The sequence below is a fragment of the Rhopalosiphum padi genome, chromosome 4 (assembly GCF_020882245.1).
Source record: "Rhopalosiphum padi isolate XX-2018 chromosome 4, ASM2088224v1, whole genome shotgun sequence".
NCBI classification, from domain to species: domain Eukaryota; kingdom Metazoa; phylum Arthropoda; class Insecta; order Hemiptera; family Aphididae; genus Rhopalosiphum; species Rhopalosiphum padi.
This window is the reverse complement of record NC_083600.1, coordinates 12,641,896-12,660,684: the sequence shown is the minus strand read 5'-3', so window position 1 is coordinate 12,660,684 and position 18,789 is coordinate 12,641,896. Positions and strand designations below refer to the sequence as shown.

Here is an 18,789-nt window from a genome sequence, read left to right as displayed (position 1 = left end):
CTCCTACAGTATATTTTGCGCGTGTGTGTATAGTGTATTACTGTACACGTGTATAGGATAATGTGTTATCTATCTTCTCTCTCACTATATTACTTTTCTCTCTACAGCCCATTGCTATATTCGTGAGTCATTGTTGCCCCACTGAAAACTGGTTGCTTGTACTAGTTCGCCAAACAAAATAATATTACTCACATACCACATGATGCGGTATCTCAGTGACTATAGTATACATTCATTATACATACAAATTATAATAATTGGGTGAATTTTCACCACATGATAATAATAATACGGAGACCATCTAATGTCTGCTGCAGTATGGCTTCGGGTCGCGTTACAGATGATATTATAGCGATAATATTGATTAAACGCGGTGTATTTTAAAAATCGACTATTCCCTTATTTAAATAATAGCAATATTATGTATAAAAACCTCTACCCTTATTTTTGTTTGGTAATAAAATATGTCATCGTTTATTGGTTTTAGCCGAATTGGAAAACATGGCACCGGATCAAGTAGGACCGGACGAAGACACGGGTGTAACCGCTCTAAGTAACTGTCCGGCTACAATGATGAACACCACAGTCTTCGTTACAGTGCCAGCTAGTCCTTTCCCAGCCCGGGTGAGTTATTAAAGAGAAAACGACATCTACGAAATTTTACCCAAATGAGTAAACATTAATTCCTAAATAACTTAACCAAGCGATAATAATTTCGTTATGAAAATTATACATATTTCAAAACAGATAAATTGTAGGCATTATTATTTTTAAGTATAGATATTATTTGTTATCTTCAACAAAGTTCCGATTCATCATTATAGGTATTATTCTGTTATAGACATGTAACATTCCTTAAAAATCGTGTGTTATTTTAGGTAGTAGGTACATCAAAAACGGTGTTAACAACAATGTAAGTGCCACGCTGTGACCGTTTAAAAAAAACCATATGCATCTATTAGAAAATAAAATATTTTATATAATTTAAAATATTTATTTAAAGATATCTAAATATTTTAAATATTGAAACTGCTTAAACCATTAACGGCATTAACCAAGTTCAAGTTCTTATGTTTTGACAACATAATACTATCATAAAATTGATCCAATAGACGAGGGATTGTGACTTGTGAGAGTATTAAAACTATGGTTTTGTCGTTATACAGATTTGTAGTTAATGAAAATAAAGTACCTATACAAATACAATAGATGAATAGAATATAAAATACATATATTATCCAATTTGTTAAAATATGTTTGTTACTTATGTACTATATAAATACAGAAATGTAGTTATTTAAATATATAATATATATACTATAATATACTAATTAGTAATTAGTAATTATACTATATATCCATATAACCCGTCTATGTAAATTGTAAATGTACATTTTAGATATTAATTAAATGCTATACACTACGGTTTCTGTATAATCACTGTTCAATAGTGCTATGTATACTACTCGTAAACCTAATAAAGTTAGGAATTGTTAGAAGTTACTAGTGTTACTACTACGTAATACGTACAAAAATACATTTCTGAGAACATAATTTAATTGTGTACTACAATTTTTTTCTTTTTATCGTGAAAACGAACTCAGAACTTATTGTATTGTTTCCGATGTTTGCAATCATTGTATCTAAATTATCTTCTGGAGATCCATATGGATAGGTCGCTTTATATGGACTGAGATACAACCGCAGTGATTTATTTTTAAAAACGCTCAAGGGGTCAGTATAAATAGAAGCACAGACAAGACGAAGATACGTGCTTGGACAACTATCAAGTGGCCAGCAATGCGACAAATGTTCATTTATTCCCAGGGGGGAAGCTTTTTATACACACGCACACACAAGTATACGCATACTGTATACATCGACGACGTTTTATATCCTTGCCCTGTAGTCTGGAATAATTCGATTTACCTATTAGGGGTCACGTATAGTACCACCATATTATACTTGCGACGTGTCATTATTATGTATAATATCCACATCTATTATATCATTTATCAATATTCGTGTCGATCGACGTAGTAAACTCATCATTCTGTTTTGTATTTATGTAATTACAGGAAGAACTGTCGTCCGAAAACGTTTATGTCGGCGGTGACAAAGACAAAGGCAACTCGACGGATGACAACGAGGACGACGACCTCACTTCGCTGAGTTGGCTGCAAAACAAGAATCTGCTCAAAGGTTAGAGTAAAATGTATATATATATATTCATAATAAACAGTCAATATAGAAAAGGGGACTGTACTTTTCGTTACGGATTGTTAGTCGAGTCCTCTTAAAAGAAAAACGTTTTCTGTACATTTAGGTCAGGCCACTGTTTTGTAAATGAGGATAACGAACAATAGTGTTGGGTATAACAATTATACACACGCTTTATATGTATTATAATATATAATACAAATTATAATCATTGGTACTTGCAAGGCAAACCAGCCATAATGATATTCCTTTAAATTACTTATGCATATTTTATTTTAAAAGTAATATAAACAATTATTTAATTTTATTAATAAGTAAAAACTTTCTGTATGGAAAAAATAATGTTTTCATGTGACGTTGATCAAATTTTCTAAATTTAAACTGTATTAAAAGTTATAACTAATAACATACAATAAGTATGATAGGTACTAATAATTGAAGAGTTTATATAATTATTATATTAATAATTTTTTTTGTTATTTAATGTTTAGCAGGTTAGCTTAAATGTTTAATATATAGGCACCTACTATATAAAAATGTTAGTTAATTGTTACTTGTTACATAGAAAATGAAATGCTATGAACGTTATTACCCTTGCAATATCGATTATTGTAAATCTACGGATTATAAAAATGATGGTATATACCAGATAATTCACTCAAATTCATTGTATTTTTTCCTTTAATTATGCATTTATATAAATTATATTTTTTGAGATTTTCAAGTATACTTGATACCATATTTTCAAATACTTAGACTTTTTATATAATTTAGCGACAAACAAGAATATGAGATCAATTTTTTCTAGCGTTAATATTTTGATATTAAGCACATCTTTTTTATGGGACTTTTGATGTGTAATTGTACCTATAATATAAATCAAACTCATTAAAAAAACATTTGTTTCATCACAGAACGCTTCGCTTCTAAAATGGTAAAAAAATCTAATTTTTTTTTGAAAATATAGTCTAAGTATGTTAAAAATTCCAAATATATATATAATAATATATATTATTGGAAGATAAAAAAGAATATGCTTTGTAAATTATCCTGTTTATTAACATAATATATACCTAACATTCAATCAAAATTGTAAACAATGTAGTCATTTTTTTTTTTAACAATGATTTATTTTATTTCATTTTTGAAGTTGGTACTGACTATGCCTATTAAATACCCTTTTAATTCATTTAAAACATTTAAGCCGATAATGCGATTAAAAATACAATAGAATTTAAAAAAGTGTATGTTAGCAAAAATAAAAATAAAAACTGACATATATCATAATGACGTTTTAAGATTCTGTAGAATGAAGGTCATTTTTCGATTTTGTTCAATAGTGTCTCAAACTATACAGACAACCATCATGGTAATTTTTTTTTTAAAATTCGGCAAATTTAATTATTAACCCACCTTAGTTAATAATTGTGTTTAGTGATTGTATATATTTCTGTATAATTTATTGTTTTTTACGTTTTGTGGCCAGAGCCCAGGAGCGATCGTAGGAAAAAATTTCGAACGGGGAAGATATTTTTATGTTATTTTTGAAAAAATAACATTCTTTAAATCGTTTTAGATGCCTGTAACATATAAATGTAAATGTATTGTTTGTTATTAATTATTATTATAATTTTATATTATATTTACAAAAATAAAATCGATTCATCTTTGAATTTTTGCCATTTCATCATTGAATTCTTTTTACGTCTTTTCTATAACAATGTCATTCCGTTTAATAGTTTTTCACCCGTTTTACTTCTTGAATATATTTTTAGCTAACCAAAGGGAAAAAGCGTTTTCTTGAAACCACTGGAACAGGAAGTGTCACACCGATTTTTAAACAACGGTGAATATTGTCGAATATTACGTCGAATCATAAATATTCAGGGTGATGCTTGACAGATTTATTCAATATTTTGAAATATTTTATTTTCGCACTTGAACTGATTTTTATAATATATATAAAATATTGTAATATAAATAATTAATAACATTATATAATAATTATAATTATTATATAAATATAAATTACTGTATCCCCAACTCTTCCTACGTTTTCTGCTGTTATCGCTACATTAAACACCAAAATCCACCCACCATATCTTGCTCTAAATCGAGTGAAATTAGACGAGTGCCTTGCTCCCGGTTATTGTATCCTATTTTTATTCTTTATCATATATATATATTTTTTCTTCCATTTAAGTATTAACACTAATTAATATATCCAAACATAAATACTATATGAATTTAAATGGCGTGATATAATTATATTCCCATATGATGCTAAGACTAAAACACCAGTGGATTTAAACATTTAGTTTCGTCGGAAGATATTTAATTAAATCATAGATACTTTTTTTTTAAAGTATAACTCGTGTTATGCCTATTCACGTTATAAAAAATTCGTTCATCAAAAATATCATATCATTTATTAAATTATCCGGCTTTCTTATTTCACTTATTTTATATTTTGTAAAGTTAAGTGTTGTATTTTTGTTGTTAATTGCCGTATCATATTCAATCGGTATTAAACATAAGAAAATTAAACATCAATTAGCTGTATTTCTCACACAAATTATTATTTTATTTAAAGTATCCATTACAAAAAACATTTACAATTTTCATAATACTTATGGAACTTGTGCGTATAGTATTTTATTCATAACTATTTATGTTTTAAAAATACACGAGAAATTATCTTATCGTACACCTTTAAATATGTGTACATGAGTATGCTGCATAATATTCAAATTAGAAAGTATAATATGGCAATATTATATATATTTGAAATTAATTGTAATACATTTTGCCTAGTTATTTATAACACAGAGTTTATAATTTAAAACAGAACAGTAACATAATTAAAGTAATATTGGCTTTCCTTTAAAGCATAAAATAAATATTTACTTTATATAATTATACTTGTTACATATTAGTGGATTATTGAGATTCTTTTTTACTTAAATAGATATCATTTTTATTACTCAAACAGTTATATATAATCTATAAGTAATATTATTAGTTTAAAACTAAAATACATTTAATAAAAACTTAGTTTGCCCATTTTTAAAATCGTTATTCATTTGGAAAATCAAAATGTTGATCACCTATTAAATATTAAATAATATTTTAAGAGGTATACAATAAAATATTAGATGTAACATTGTTGCTGTTATAGAAAAGTCGACTTTAGAACCAAATCTTATGAATATTTTAATATTGAATAAACATTTCAACGTAATAATGTAATCTTTATATTTTTTAATTTATAAATTCTTAATCCATTTTATGAGAATTTGATTTACAAATATGAATCTAAATGTGATATAACTTTTTAAATACATAACAATAATGTAATTGTTAAATAAGATTACTTATTTCTTTCAGGTAAATACTTTTGAATATAAAAATACCTTTAAATATAAAACTTAATAATGTTCAAGGTTCATTGATATTCTAAAGATTTTTCATAAAACAGTATTTTCCCTATTTGATTATTTCATAAAAACACAAATTGTAGTAGAGGTAGATATGTAAAATATAAAATAACATTTTTGTTACAAAATATTTATAGATTTACCATATACATGATAAATATATAAAAATAAAATACATTAGCGCAGTATCATATTGTTTTCAAAGTATTTAATTGAAATAATTGTCTGATTTTTTTTTAATACGTTTTATAAAGATTATATTAATTATCCCTTCTGTTTAAATGATTAATAATATCATTTTTTCTCTGTCGTGCTTTTTATTGTTTTATAAATGTATGATTTAAACGTTAATAAGTAACTACAATCATATAAATATATAATATAACATAAAGACTATACTGAATAGTAAGCTAATGCATATTTCATACTCTGCTACCTACCTACCTTAATAAAAATAATAATAAATCAAATTTAAATAAATTACAACATTACAAAGATATAATAGGAATACATTTTTTTTTATCAAAAATACGAAAACAATATATTAACTTTTTATAGTAATATTTGTATTTTTGCAATATCAATCTATGAAATAAAATGTAAATATTCACATAGTTCTATTACTTATTCTTATGTTTTTATACCTAATTATGAAATATTTTAATTTATCTAGGTAATCATATTCAGATAAATATTGATTTAACAATTAGGTAATATTATTTTGTAACATGGACAATATTATATAGTTCATGAAACATTTTCGTACATATAGAGGCTGATTTATCTACATACTAGATAGATGAAATCTATTATTTATAATTTTATAAGTTGTTTTTCATATCATCATAATATTATTATTTACATCAAAAGAAAATCACTCAAGGTTGCAAAATAAGAGAATGTTTTAAAGTAATATGAAGTACAAATACAATTAACTTCAAATGCGTGTACAATAATATGTCAATATATATTGTAAAGTAAAACATAGACTAATTTAAAATTACCCAGATTTGTATTCTTTAAATGTATTATGTTGGTAACAAAATTTAAATAAAATTGAAAAGTATACATATACAAATAGTATACAATATAACTAAACTATAGATGGAAAAATGTATTTTGTTTATAATATTGCACTACTTTCACTGCTTTCAGTGTGATCTGACTAGGGGAATCTAGTATCGCCACGCCACTAAATTTAAGTGTATCAACTAATTGATTATTTCTCAGACTGCAGTTAATAATTCTCCGAAATTATAAAATAACTATAAAAAATATATAAGAGTCTAGTACAAATCTTACTACATTTAATATTATAAAATTATAATTTTGTATTTTTGTATGAACACTGAATAATTAATGAACAGTAGTACAAAGATTTTATGCATCCTAAAAATCAGAACATTGGTATTTACTTTTTAATTTTAACAAAAATGTCAGTTACCTTAAGGACATATGTATTGGAAATTAATTATTACAATATACTCAATATTCTTATTGTATAAACAAAAATGGTCATCATGTTTACCATTAACAACAAAATTTAACCAAACATTCTTTAATTAAAAACTGCTTATATAGCAACGTAACATAATTTTCAATTTAAATAAAACGATAACTAGTAAGAGGGTGTCAGCGCAATATTTGTTTATTCTCACAGACCCACACACAACACAGATAAAACGTGTTCATCTAAAATCGTTTTTTATAATTATTAAGTAAACTTAGAGTAAAACCACCTATTACAAAAATTATAGAGGATAATATATTTGAGGAAATATGATATATCAGTTTTATATTTTAATATTATTTGATTTTGTATTCGACTTTTTACTTCTTTCTTTTTATGTAAATTTAAGTGATATTTAAATTGTTTTGAAACAATATTTAGATAAATCAATATGTCATACCTTCAAAAATATTATTCTCTATCGTTTTTGTAATGGGTGATTTTACTTTAAGATTACTCAAAACAATAAAAAAAAAAATGGTTCTGCATAAATGCGTTTTGTCTATGGTAACGCATGGGCCAAAGAGAAAAACAAACAATGTGCTGATATCCCCTTAATAAATAAGACGTTAAATGATAAATAAATAATACGTTCAATATGCACGTTTTACTGCGGAACCCCAATTTATATTTTTTTATTGATTGTATTAAAATAATTTATGAAATAATTTTTAAGTGGGCACATTAGTATAATTTTATTCTTTGCCTTATGCATGTGTAATATAGTTAAAATCTCCACCATACATATTTCAGCCATTGTGATTACATTGCTGAAATTAAGGTACTACAACCTATAACAGTTATAAAAATAACATTGTTTGTCTTTTTAGTTATGTAAATATTTTCACTTTTTAAATAATTACAAATAATTATAAAGAACTAAAAAAATTAATTAAATTTACAATTATACGTGTAGATAATATATTAATATTTTGGATGTAATTTATTTATGATAAGAATCAAAACATGTTAGGTCGAGTATTACCCAAAACAAATTCACTAGTCTGACTATAATAATTATAGAAAGATAATTATTTAAGTTATTAATAATAATGATATTTTTTTAAATATTTAATATGCTTTTATTAACGTAGGTGATACAGACTATATAGCTACGAAATATATGTTAAACTTATACTATACTTATTATAAGTTGCTATGCGAATAAATAAATAAATTGTTTATATACTTTACTTTTAATAATGGGACGGGCAGCACTAACTATAGTTTATTTTAAATTTTGATCTTACAGGACATCCTGTAACTACTAAACTGGTGATAAACACGAAGGGGAATTTTCGTTCATGGATTATTTTGTACTTTGGTTTACTAGGTCCCTGTCACAATTAAATCCTTATTACACTGTATAACATACATTAAAACATTAGTAATCAATAATCACATACTATTGATATTATAAAAAATTTTTTTTATTGAATTAGAACTCACTAAAATCATTAAAATTCGGTATGTTTTATTTTTAAATCTATTGATACCATGTTTCATTTAATATTATGTAATATATCTACCTATCATATTTTATTTTATTATGACATTATGTACATTCTTAAGCGAACGCCACACCCAGTGTGTTGTTTCCGTCTTACAAACGAACGACAGCACGTAGCATATTTTACGTTCATAATAATCCATTTTACTCTGTTATTTTCAAAACTAGAATGAATTTACCTGGTATAATATTTAAAAGTAAGATCATTATCTTGAGATCTCGAACACTTTTATCTATGTTTTAATTTTGAAGCATGTTCTAATTAAAATCAATGAAGCCTCCTCGATGCCCTAAATAATAATCTTACTTTTAAATTATAATATAATCAATTCACTCTAATTTTAAAAATAACAAGAATAAAATTGGTTATTGTAAAATTTGCTTGATGTAAGTTTGTAAGACGGAGACAACACATTATGATGTAGGTGTGGTGTCCTCTTAAAAATGTTTAAAAAAAATCAACAAACTTAACCATTGTCTATCAACTCGAGTAAAACTATTAGGTAATATTATATCAATGACATGCATAAACATAAAAATATACATAATTTTTGCAATTATAATGAAAGTGTGTGCTTAATTTAATTAAAATGAATATATTTATGATACGTCTTTTATAGGACTATAATTTAGGTATATTGTATATATTATATATAAATATACAATATAAAATTATTGCAAAATGCAATAGCTACTTAATTTTTAAATTTAAGTTCACATCGTACCACTTGTGATTATATTACGTATTAGTCTTTTATACATTGAAGAATAATGAGTGATTAAATTTTAATTTTAAAACATATTAGTATAATATTACTAATTATAAACGTGTACAGTAGATACCTACCTATATTAATATTACATTTTAATCAATTAAAAAAATACTTAAATATGTATATTAAATATAAATTTCATAATTTAGCTTTAATTAATGTATAGTTTTATTTTCCTAAATATTAATTTAATATATTTTATTTATTTTTTATTATTTTATATATTGAACTTCGTGATTTTACAACTATATATGTAGTGTGATTTACGAACTAATTAAAAAATTTAAATAAGAAATATGAATACCTACCTAAAATATTATATACCTGTATGGCTATGTGTTTACCAACAGGAAGTTCTAGTTTAGAAACTCCTGTTTTACATTGCCCATTTGCGACTAATGATTAAAAAACAAATAAAAATGTATTAAACATTATTAAAAGTATGAATATTATTAATGGAATTTTTATTTTCTACAGGTGTTCATGAGCTGCCAAAGACCGATTATGCGGACGACGCTTCATCAGACTCTCGTTCATCTAGTGGTCAGTCAATATCGCCGGTCCGATGTTGGCCCGCTATGGCAGGTCTACCCGCTATCATAAACAACAACAACAACAATACTAATAATAATAACAATAATAACAAGACTTCCTCGTTGCGGTCGTCCAGCTATGATCCAAAGGTAATCCTACCAAATAACTTGGCAGAGTATGAATACTGAATGTTGAATTTTATATTTATAATTTGTAACTTGATGGTGATAAATTAAAATATCTATATATTACACGATGACGATACAATAATGCATTATTCTTAACACACGCGTATCTTCTTTAAAATTATAGGTGCACACGGAATCAAAACCGCCGTACTCGTTTTCATGTCTGATCTTCATGGCCATCGAAGACTCGCCTATCAAAGCGCTGCCAGTAAAAGACATCTATGGATGGATTGTTGACCATTTTCCATACTACAAAAACGCGCCCACTGGCTGGAAAAACAGCGTGCGACACAACCTTTCACTGAATAAGTGTTTCAGAAAAGTGGAAAAAGCACCCGTAAGCCTAATTTTTTTTTTTGCTCAGTTTCGATTGAATACCCACAAAAGCTACAATTTTAGCTACAGAATACAGAATACTGATTTCTCCACTAATACTAATACTAGCTGTATTATATTTTAGAAAATTACGTTTATAATATTATAATAATTCATAATATAGTAATTTTATCTGGATAAAAAAATAAAATTTAGTTTTGATTAATATATGTTTCACTGAGATGATCTATACTTATAGTATAGAATATAGCCAGTAGGTAAGTTTATTTATGCAAACATTTTAAAATTTAAATGAATTATTTTGACTGCATATAAACTGAGTTATAGTATCATCCTTAATAGAACTAATTAAGTCTTTAATTTTTTTAGAAACATACCGATTGTGAAATTAAAAATGTTGTACTAATTTAATCCATGTTTTAATATTATTTAAATCTCTTAAAACTTAAAAAAAATATATTTTCCTTCCTATTTTTATAAACTTGGGACTGTATACTGTATGTATTATTGTTAAAAATATTTTTTGTGTTTATTTTGAAAAAATTGATTAATTTAATGACATGTAATATGTATTTTATTCATTTAAACTGTTGATATATAAATTTTACTCTTTTCATGTGTGGACTCAATAATACTATTTTTTCCTCGCTCACGTTTGGGACCCAATTATTATGCACCGATTATTTGCATTGAACATCCAAATAGAAGCAGTGATATATTTTCTCATTTTTTGACAAGTAGTGGGAGTGCATTGTATATAGTGGTGAAGCGCTGTTATGTAGTATGAGTAGAGAAATACCGTTATGTTGCAAGAATTTTCTTCTGGCCCTATTTCTCAAAGTAAGATATTGGTGACTGGTGTACTAGACTTGATAGTTGTGGAAGAGTTTATAAAAGCAATTTTCAAGTTTAACTCAATAATTATTTGTGTATAATTCTATGATAATAATGGTGTGATTATGAAAAAATTGGAATTAAAAAGAATAATATATGGTTATTTTGATTTTATGCAGTCATATTCTTAGTTAACTGTTCTCTTGTTAATATTTCACTATTTCCTACTGCCCAGTTTGAGTTATACTGTCTGTTAACATTAGACTCAACACGTCCATTGTTATTATTTTTTTTTATACATGATGCATATATGATATATGCATAAATATTAATAATGACTGTCTGGACGTCTGGTGTAATAGCGTTGTCTATTTGGCGGTTGAGCAGGGTGGCATGTTGATGAATATTGTAATAATAACAATAACAATCATTATAGCTTTAATTGACTTTACCCTCTACTATAGAACTTGGGAAAAGGTTCCCTTTGGATGGTTGAACCCTCATACCGGCCGTGCCTGATTCAAGCGTTGCAAAAGACCCCGTACACTAAGGGATACAGCAAAAAGTCGACGGTGAACACGAGCCCGACGGTTCGAGGCGAGACCATGGAGACGGTCAAGGACGAACGGAGCGAAGACGAGATGTCCACGGTCAGTGACGTGGACGCAGCGACCGCAATGTTGGTGCTCAAGCACGGTCCGCACGTGCGCATCGTGCACGACAGAGGTTAGTTAAACAAAACCATAATATTATTATTCTAATAATTACACCAATCATGGAATGATATCGTAACCTGCACGTTTAGCCTGGGTAAAGGTATCGCCAGTTGCATAATATGGGGTGGGATCATATAAGCTATAAAGAAGTTTAGGTACATTTATGATTATGTTAAAATATACATTTTTCAAGAAAATATTTGGCATTGGAAACTTGAAAAGTTAAAAGCATAATATAATACAAATAAACAATAATGACTACACTTTACTCAATTGGTTACTATATCACATGCTAAATGATTTATCTAAAATTAGATAAACATAATATCATCACAGAATAAATAAAATAATCATACTACGTTAAATGTTGGCAAGGATATATTATCATGTCCACTTTGAACGTTAGTTGAAATTGCATTATTTATCAACATATTTTCCACAAGATGTTTGTCCACTATACCTATATTCCGATAATTTAAACTTGAAAAACTGGCAACTGTAATTAACTTCTCGTTCGAAATCTAATTTTTATACTTCGAAATACTCTGAAAAATATTCAGCTTTGGAATATGAAATCAAAAATATATGTTATCCTTTAAACATAAATGGTAAATTAATGGTATAATTATTTAACATATCACATACTTGTCTTATATTAAATAAATCATGATTTCCGAAATATAATTAGCTCTGTGATTACCAATATGATAAAAATGGCGAGGATGTTGATTGCTTTATTTTATTTTTCAACTTATTTTTATATATATACGTCTTGCAATTGGCGACGATAACTGCAATAATAATTTAACTAAATCCAGACCATAATATACTACAGGTGTCGACTTCTTCGGAAATGAAATTCGTTATAACAATGTAAATAATGTAATACATAATATTCATGTTCATTATTTTTTAATAATATTATATAATTTCCAATGGCTGCGTTTAAAAATAATATGGTAATGGCAAATACTTTACTATTACTCTCAATCGATTCGTGGTGATGATGTGATTAATATGATGATATATTGTATTATTATTATGTTAAATTCGTTCATTAACACGCTTTAATAATCATATCGTCAGGAAAGACCATATTTTACTTACACAACGAGACGTGCAAGCAATTTTAATTAGTCTATTAATTTCAGATTGGCAGTTAACGCAAACAAAACCTGACACGGATCCAGAACTAGCCGGGGTACGTAAATATCTACATTGAATAATTCTCAGTAACATTATTTTATTTGATTACCTTGGTTTTTATTTTTACGTTACTTACCCACGCACGCGTTTGTTCCGCCGTCACGCGTCTGTCAGAACATGGCGTTTGTATGTTTATTAATAAACATTGATGGAACTCCGTAAATAAGAGCCAAAATATTTACTATAGGTATTTCAGTACTTAATACTATGTATAAATGTATCATATTTAAGACGATGGTACATTATAATGAATACATACTTAGACTGATATTGCTAAATGAATAATATTATACACTTCGTTAATTACATTTCCAAACTATTTTATATTATTTTCTTGAAAGTAAATGTTTACTTCTTTAATTTCTTAAAAATAATATTATATTATACAATGTGTATTCGACGCAAATAAAGTGTTGAAATAACGGCTGTACAAAGAGTTAATTTATTCAAATAATTCTAATTTTTTCTAATTCATTGAAATAAATCTATAAGAGTAATTTTACAAATGACGTTAAAACTTGGTAATGAATAATATTATAACATTTTTTTATTTTAAATTTGTAGTTGTATTACTATATAATGATAGAGATACCCATAAAAATAATAAACAATTAAGAGGACGTCTCATCCGCATGTGTTGTCTCCGTCTTACACACGTACGACATAGTAAATTTTCGTTCACCAGCTTCAATAGTGTGCTTTTAGTTTTAATATTAAAGTGAATTGACCTATTATCAAACTTTTAGGTAAGAACATTATCTGTGTTCTCTCGTTGGATTTTTACGATACTTTAATTTTTAAATGAATTATGATCATTTTTATATATTTAATAATTTCGTATTCATAACTCACCTAAAAATTAAAATATCGTAAAAAGCCAACGAGAGAACACAAATAATATTCTTACCTAAAAGTTTGATAATAGGTCAATTCACTCTAATATTAAAATTAAAAGCACAAAAGTTTCAATATTAAAACTGGTGAACGAAAATTGACCATGTCGTACGTGTGTAAGACGGAGACACAACACATGCGGATGAGACGTCCTCTTAACAGACCTTGATACGTGTAATACTGTAATTAAACAAATTTTATTAATGAAAATTTGTCTCTGCAATATTTAATGTTAACAGATGACTTGCTACACCAGCAAATTGGTCTGTGTATATTTTGTACTAAAATCATATAGTCTATTATAAGAAAAAAGATTATTTTTGATATTAACTCCGATCATCACAATACTATTTTATCTTCAAAAATAAATATAGGTACCTTTTTATAATCTTCTTCTTTTTCTCAGCTTACCGGTCCATTAAGGACCATTGCTGCCTTCAAGAGGTCACGCCATCCATTTATCTGTTGTAAATCAACTCAAAGGTTACATTATGGTCTATCTCTTTCAAATCTGGTTATTACATCGATCCACCGGGTTCTTGGTCTTCCTAGGGGCCTTGTTTTGTACATTTTTTCTACAAGTACTTTTTTATTAGTTGTCCATCTACTCTCCAAGTATGTCCAAACCACTCTAGTCGTGTGTTCCTAATAAACGCTAAGATAATATATTATTTAGTCTGTTGTATAACTTCTATAATTCATTATTCTTTCGTAGGTATTCGTTTCTTGGTTGAAACGTGGCCCATATTTGTTTCGGAGTATTTTTCTCTCAAATATCATTAATTTCCTTTCATTGCCTTTTGTTAAGGACTGTGTATTCACAATCACATGTTATTATGGGGCGCAGGTAGTTATGATAAAGGTGAATTTTTTATGTCCATGAAAGTAATTATGATTTTAGTAGTTTGACTATACTATATTACTACAATAACACCTGTTCCTGTTATAATATTTTTACAAAAAAACTATCTTTCGATTACAATTGTTTTTTCCTAGACTTTTGTAATAGTTAAATTTTCCTTTAAAATCTAATTTGAAAGATAGAAATAAGTTATAGGTTCAATAATCTTTATGACCAATATAATTTTGAAACTATATTTTATTCATAGAAACCACTGTTAGGAACTATTTATAATTTTGTAATTTTTCAAAACACTCTATTTTTATAGTTTATATTAAATACAATTTATCTAATATATATATCGTTATTTGTGTAAACACAATGATTTATTGTTATACTTTCATTTGGTTAATAAAAAGTCTAAAATATGATTTTTATAAAATACAATTTTAAAATAATAAATAATTAAAACATGTTCTGCAAGCAAAGATGTAAGTTTGTGGTTTGTTCAAACATTGTGTGCACCGAATTATTAAATGCTAGAATATAAAATGCAATATTTTACTAAAGATAATCAGCTCCATTATTTATTCGAAATTTTTCGGTTAAATACGCTGAATAAATTTTCTATAGAGCTACTAAGTACTGAAATAGGTAATTAGAATAGGAAATTTTCCCCACCAAAAAAGGGCTTTGATAGCAAATTATGTAAAAAGCATAATATAATATTATGTTGATAAATTAATTAATCTAATTAATGTTTTTCAGCTATATCCAATTGTTACGATATGCCCAAGCGAGGATCATACCTACGACAACTGCTTCAAAATGGACAGGTACTTCAAATACTATTTTTTCAACTTACTGATTGTATTATTTAATATTTTCCATGTCGTATGAAATTTGAAACATGTGTAATCTTCGTCTTACAAACGTAACTAACGACGTATATATTGTATATTTTCATCATGCGTTTAGCAGAATTAATTTTATATTGATAATTTTAATACGAGAATGATTATATTATGTATATAACTTACGGTTAGAATATTATCTCTGTTTGTCGTTTATATATTAGTATTAACGATAAACATTTTCAAACGAATAATGATAATGTACCTACTACAAAACACTGCTGCACGTGTAAAATATTACGAATTTTAAAATGCTCATACTTGCTTCAAAATTAAAACTCCTTAAAAATGTTAAAAGTTTGATAATGAATAATGATAATAGGTAAATTAATTTTGATAACTATTAAAAAAGATAACATCACAAAATACCTAACCCGAACCCAAATCTCCCATGTTGTATACTTGTAAGTTTGTAAGAAGGAGATAATATAATATGGGGTTATTATAGCGTCCTTATAATATTATAATTTACTATATTTCAATATAACGACTAACGAATATACAAATGACCATTAATATACAAATGGTGATATGTTATACATATAGAACATTATTAGGTAGGTACTTAGCAATTATTAGTTAGTATTTACTAATTAGTATAAGGTTTATTCTACATTACGGTTGTTCTTTAAATATTTTTATTTTTTGTATTTACATTTACTACAATTTTTACCATTACCATATCGTATTATCATCAAATTGTCGCAATGTCGCCGTAATATATATTCCTTATTGTACAATGTACACCAACAAACTACTACACTAATAATTCCCAACAACTTTGTAGCGTGTTAAATATAAATAATGTACATATTATGGGTACTTAGTACTTACTACTTGCTAATAATTAATAATTTATCGTTTTTCATACAACTGTATAGTACAGCGAGACTAATACGTATCTACTGTCTTCATACCTTAAACCGTTTTTCAAATGATAACAGGTAGTCAGTATTTTCTGATTTAATTATTCCCGAAACGAACTAAGTAGGCACTTGGGTTTAATAGCCATGTTATAATTAAAATAGTTTTCGAGTAAACCATTTAGACATTTTTTAACCCGTCATCAACGTCTGCAATGTTCCTACAGGTACCTACATAGTCGCAGTTTAACATATTCATTTATATTTCAATTTTAAAATTGTTAAAACCCTCTCTCATAGATATTCAAAATTCCATAGCATGTCATTTTTTTTCTCTTTATCATTTATTTTAAATAACAAAAAATATTGCTGTAATAGTGAAATTTCTCTTATGCTGTTTTAATATATTAATCTGATTATCCGAACGATTCAATTCGTCGCATGCAAAAAATATTTCCCGTCGCCCGCGGTGGATTCTTTCAAAAACGAAAACGATTTTAATTACGAATAATTATATACTAATATAGTATAATAAATGCATTGTCGATTTATTCGCAAAAAAATGGGACAACAGGATGTAAAATAGGAAATAATGACACGATTGCACCGAGTTTAGAAACATCGGTAGGTTACCTATAATAACTATCCATAAACCGCATCTATATACTCGTCTAGCCCCCTCCCCTTCGGAATTTGACTGGTTGGATTTATATTTATAATCGTTTTGTTTTCCGTTGCAGTCTGTGCAAAGAGGACGCAGAAGAACGTCGTAAAATAGTCGAGGGCGCTGACGCATTGTTGAACCTGGCCGGCATCACCACCCGCCGTTTACGCAAACGTTCTTCGAGCGTCGAGTGCATCGATGCTAAACGAGAGTGCACAGACACCCTGCGACAGATGTACCTGAAGAAACAGTCGACGGACAACAACAACGAGCCCGCGTCGGTGATCATCGAACATCACAAGGACAAATTCAGATAAAACGCACCGCGACTGCGGCGTTTAATGAAATATAGCCTACTCCGTTTAGCATTTTGTTGACTAGTTTATACGTAACACAGATTAAAATAGTTTATTTACTTTATTTATACTTGCAGAAAAGAAAGAACTTCTCCCTCCCGCCAGAAAATTAACTATTAAATTAATGAGAACAATAATGTTTAATGATTTACATCGTGCGGGTTAGTTAAAAAAATAATAATAAAAAAATAAATGTAAAAGGTATTTTTTGAAACGGTGATAGTTTTTTCTCTCGAGTAATATATTATGTATTGTTAATTGAACGTTTTTGTCTTCTTGCTCTTAGGAAGCACTGTGATAGTATTTTTTAAAAAATAAATAAATTTTTAATTGTTTTTTGGTACGACCAAACCATATTGATATTTTCGACAAAAAAAAAGAAAAATGCCAGGCTGTTCACCATATTTGTTAATATCTTTTTTTTGTTAAGTTTATTCTTATGATAAATATATAATTACATAATATATTAATATATTATATATATTTTTTTTTTTTATAACTTTATTTTCTCTTGATCGTTAGTAACTTATATCAAAATTATAAAAGAATTAGTTTTATGTGCTTCTATGAAGTATTAGTGTTCAGAGACAATCAACACAATTAATAATTTTCATTTCTATTACCTACAAGAACTTCAAAATGAACAATAGCACATGTTTATACTTTTATAGTGAAGAATTTGGAGAAGTAATACATATGAGACCTCTCTCTGCTTTAAGCAATGCTACAACATACCAATGAAAAAATCTGATACCTATATTAATACATTTTTACAAGTATTTACAAGATAATAGTCTTTTTCTTTTTTGTATCTCTCTATTCTAATGAATTTTTTTCTTTATATTTCATAAAAAAAACTAATGTGTTATGTTAATAAAAGACATTAATATGAAGAAACACTGTCTTTATGAATATATAAAGTTTTATTGTTTTTTATGTATTTATTATTGTTTTTTTTTTTAAAGATTTATGTGTTTTTTTTTTTTTAGTCAA

The 18,789-nt window shown here is 26.8% G+C and overlaps 1 protein-coding gene across 2 annotated transcripts in view; it reads left to right on the top strand.

Moving 5' to 3' along the window:
* The window catches only part of LOC132930960 (forkhead box protein N2-like), a 43,064-nt gene extending 24,791 nt beyond the window's left edge, over positions 1–18,273 (top strand). For both annotated transcript variants that reach the window (XM_060997087.1, XM_060997088.1), the window contains 8 exons: positions 488–624; positions 2,079–2,202; positions 9,928–10,133; positions 10,297–10,509; positions 11,807–12,068; positions 13,210–13,259; positions 15,768–15,835; positions 17,517–18,273. In XM_060997087.1, coding sequence (XP_060853070.1) covers positions 488–624; positions 2,079–2,202; positions 9,928–10,133; positions 10,297–10,509; positions 11,807–12,068; positions 13,210–13,259; positions 15,768–15,835; positions 17,517–17,757 — 1,301 coding nt within the window. In that variant the 3' untranslated portion in view covers positions 17,758–18,273. The remainder of the gene's footprint in view (positions 1–487; positions 625–2,078; positions 2,203–9,927; positions 10,134–10,296; positions 10,510–11,806; positions 12,069–13,209; positions 13,260–15,767; positions 15,836–17,516) is intronic.
* The last annotated feature ends 516 nt before the right edge of the window (positions 18,274–18,789 follow it).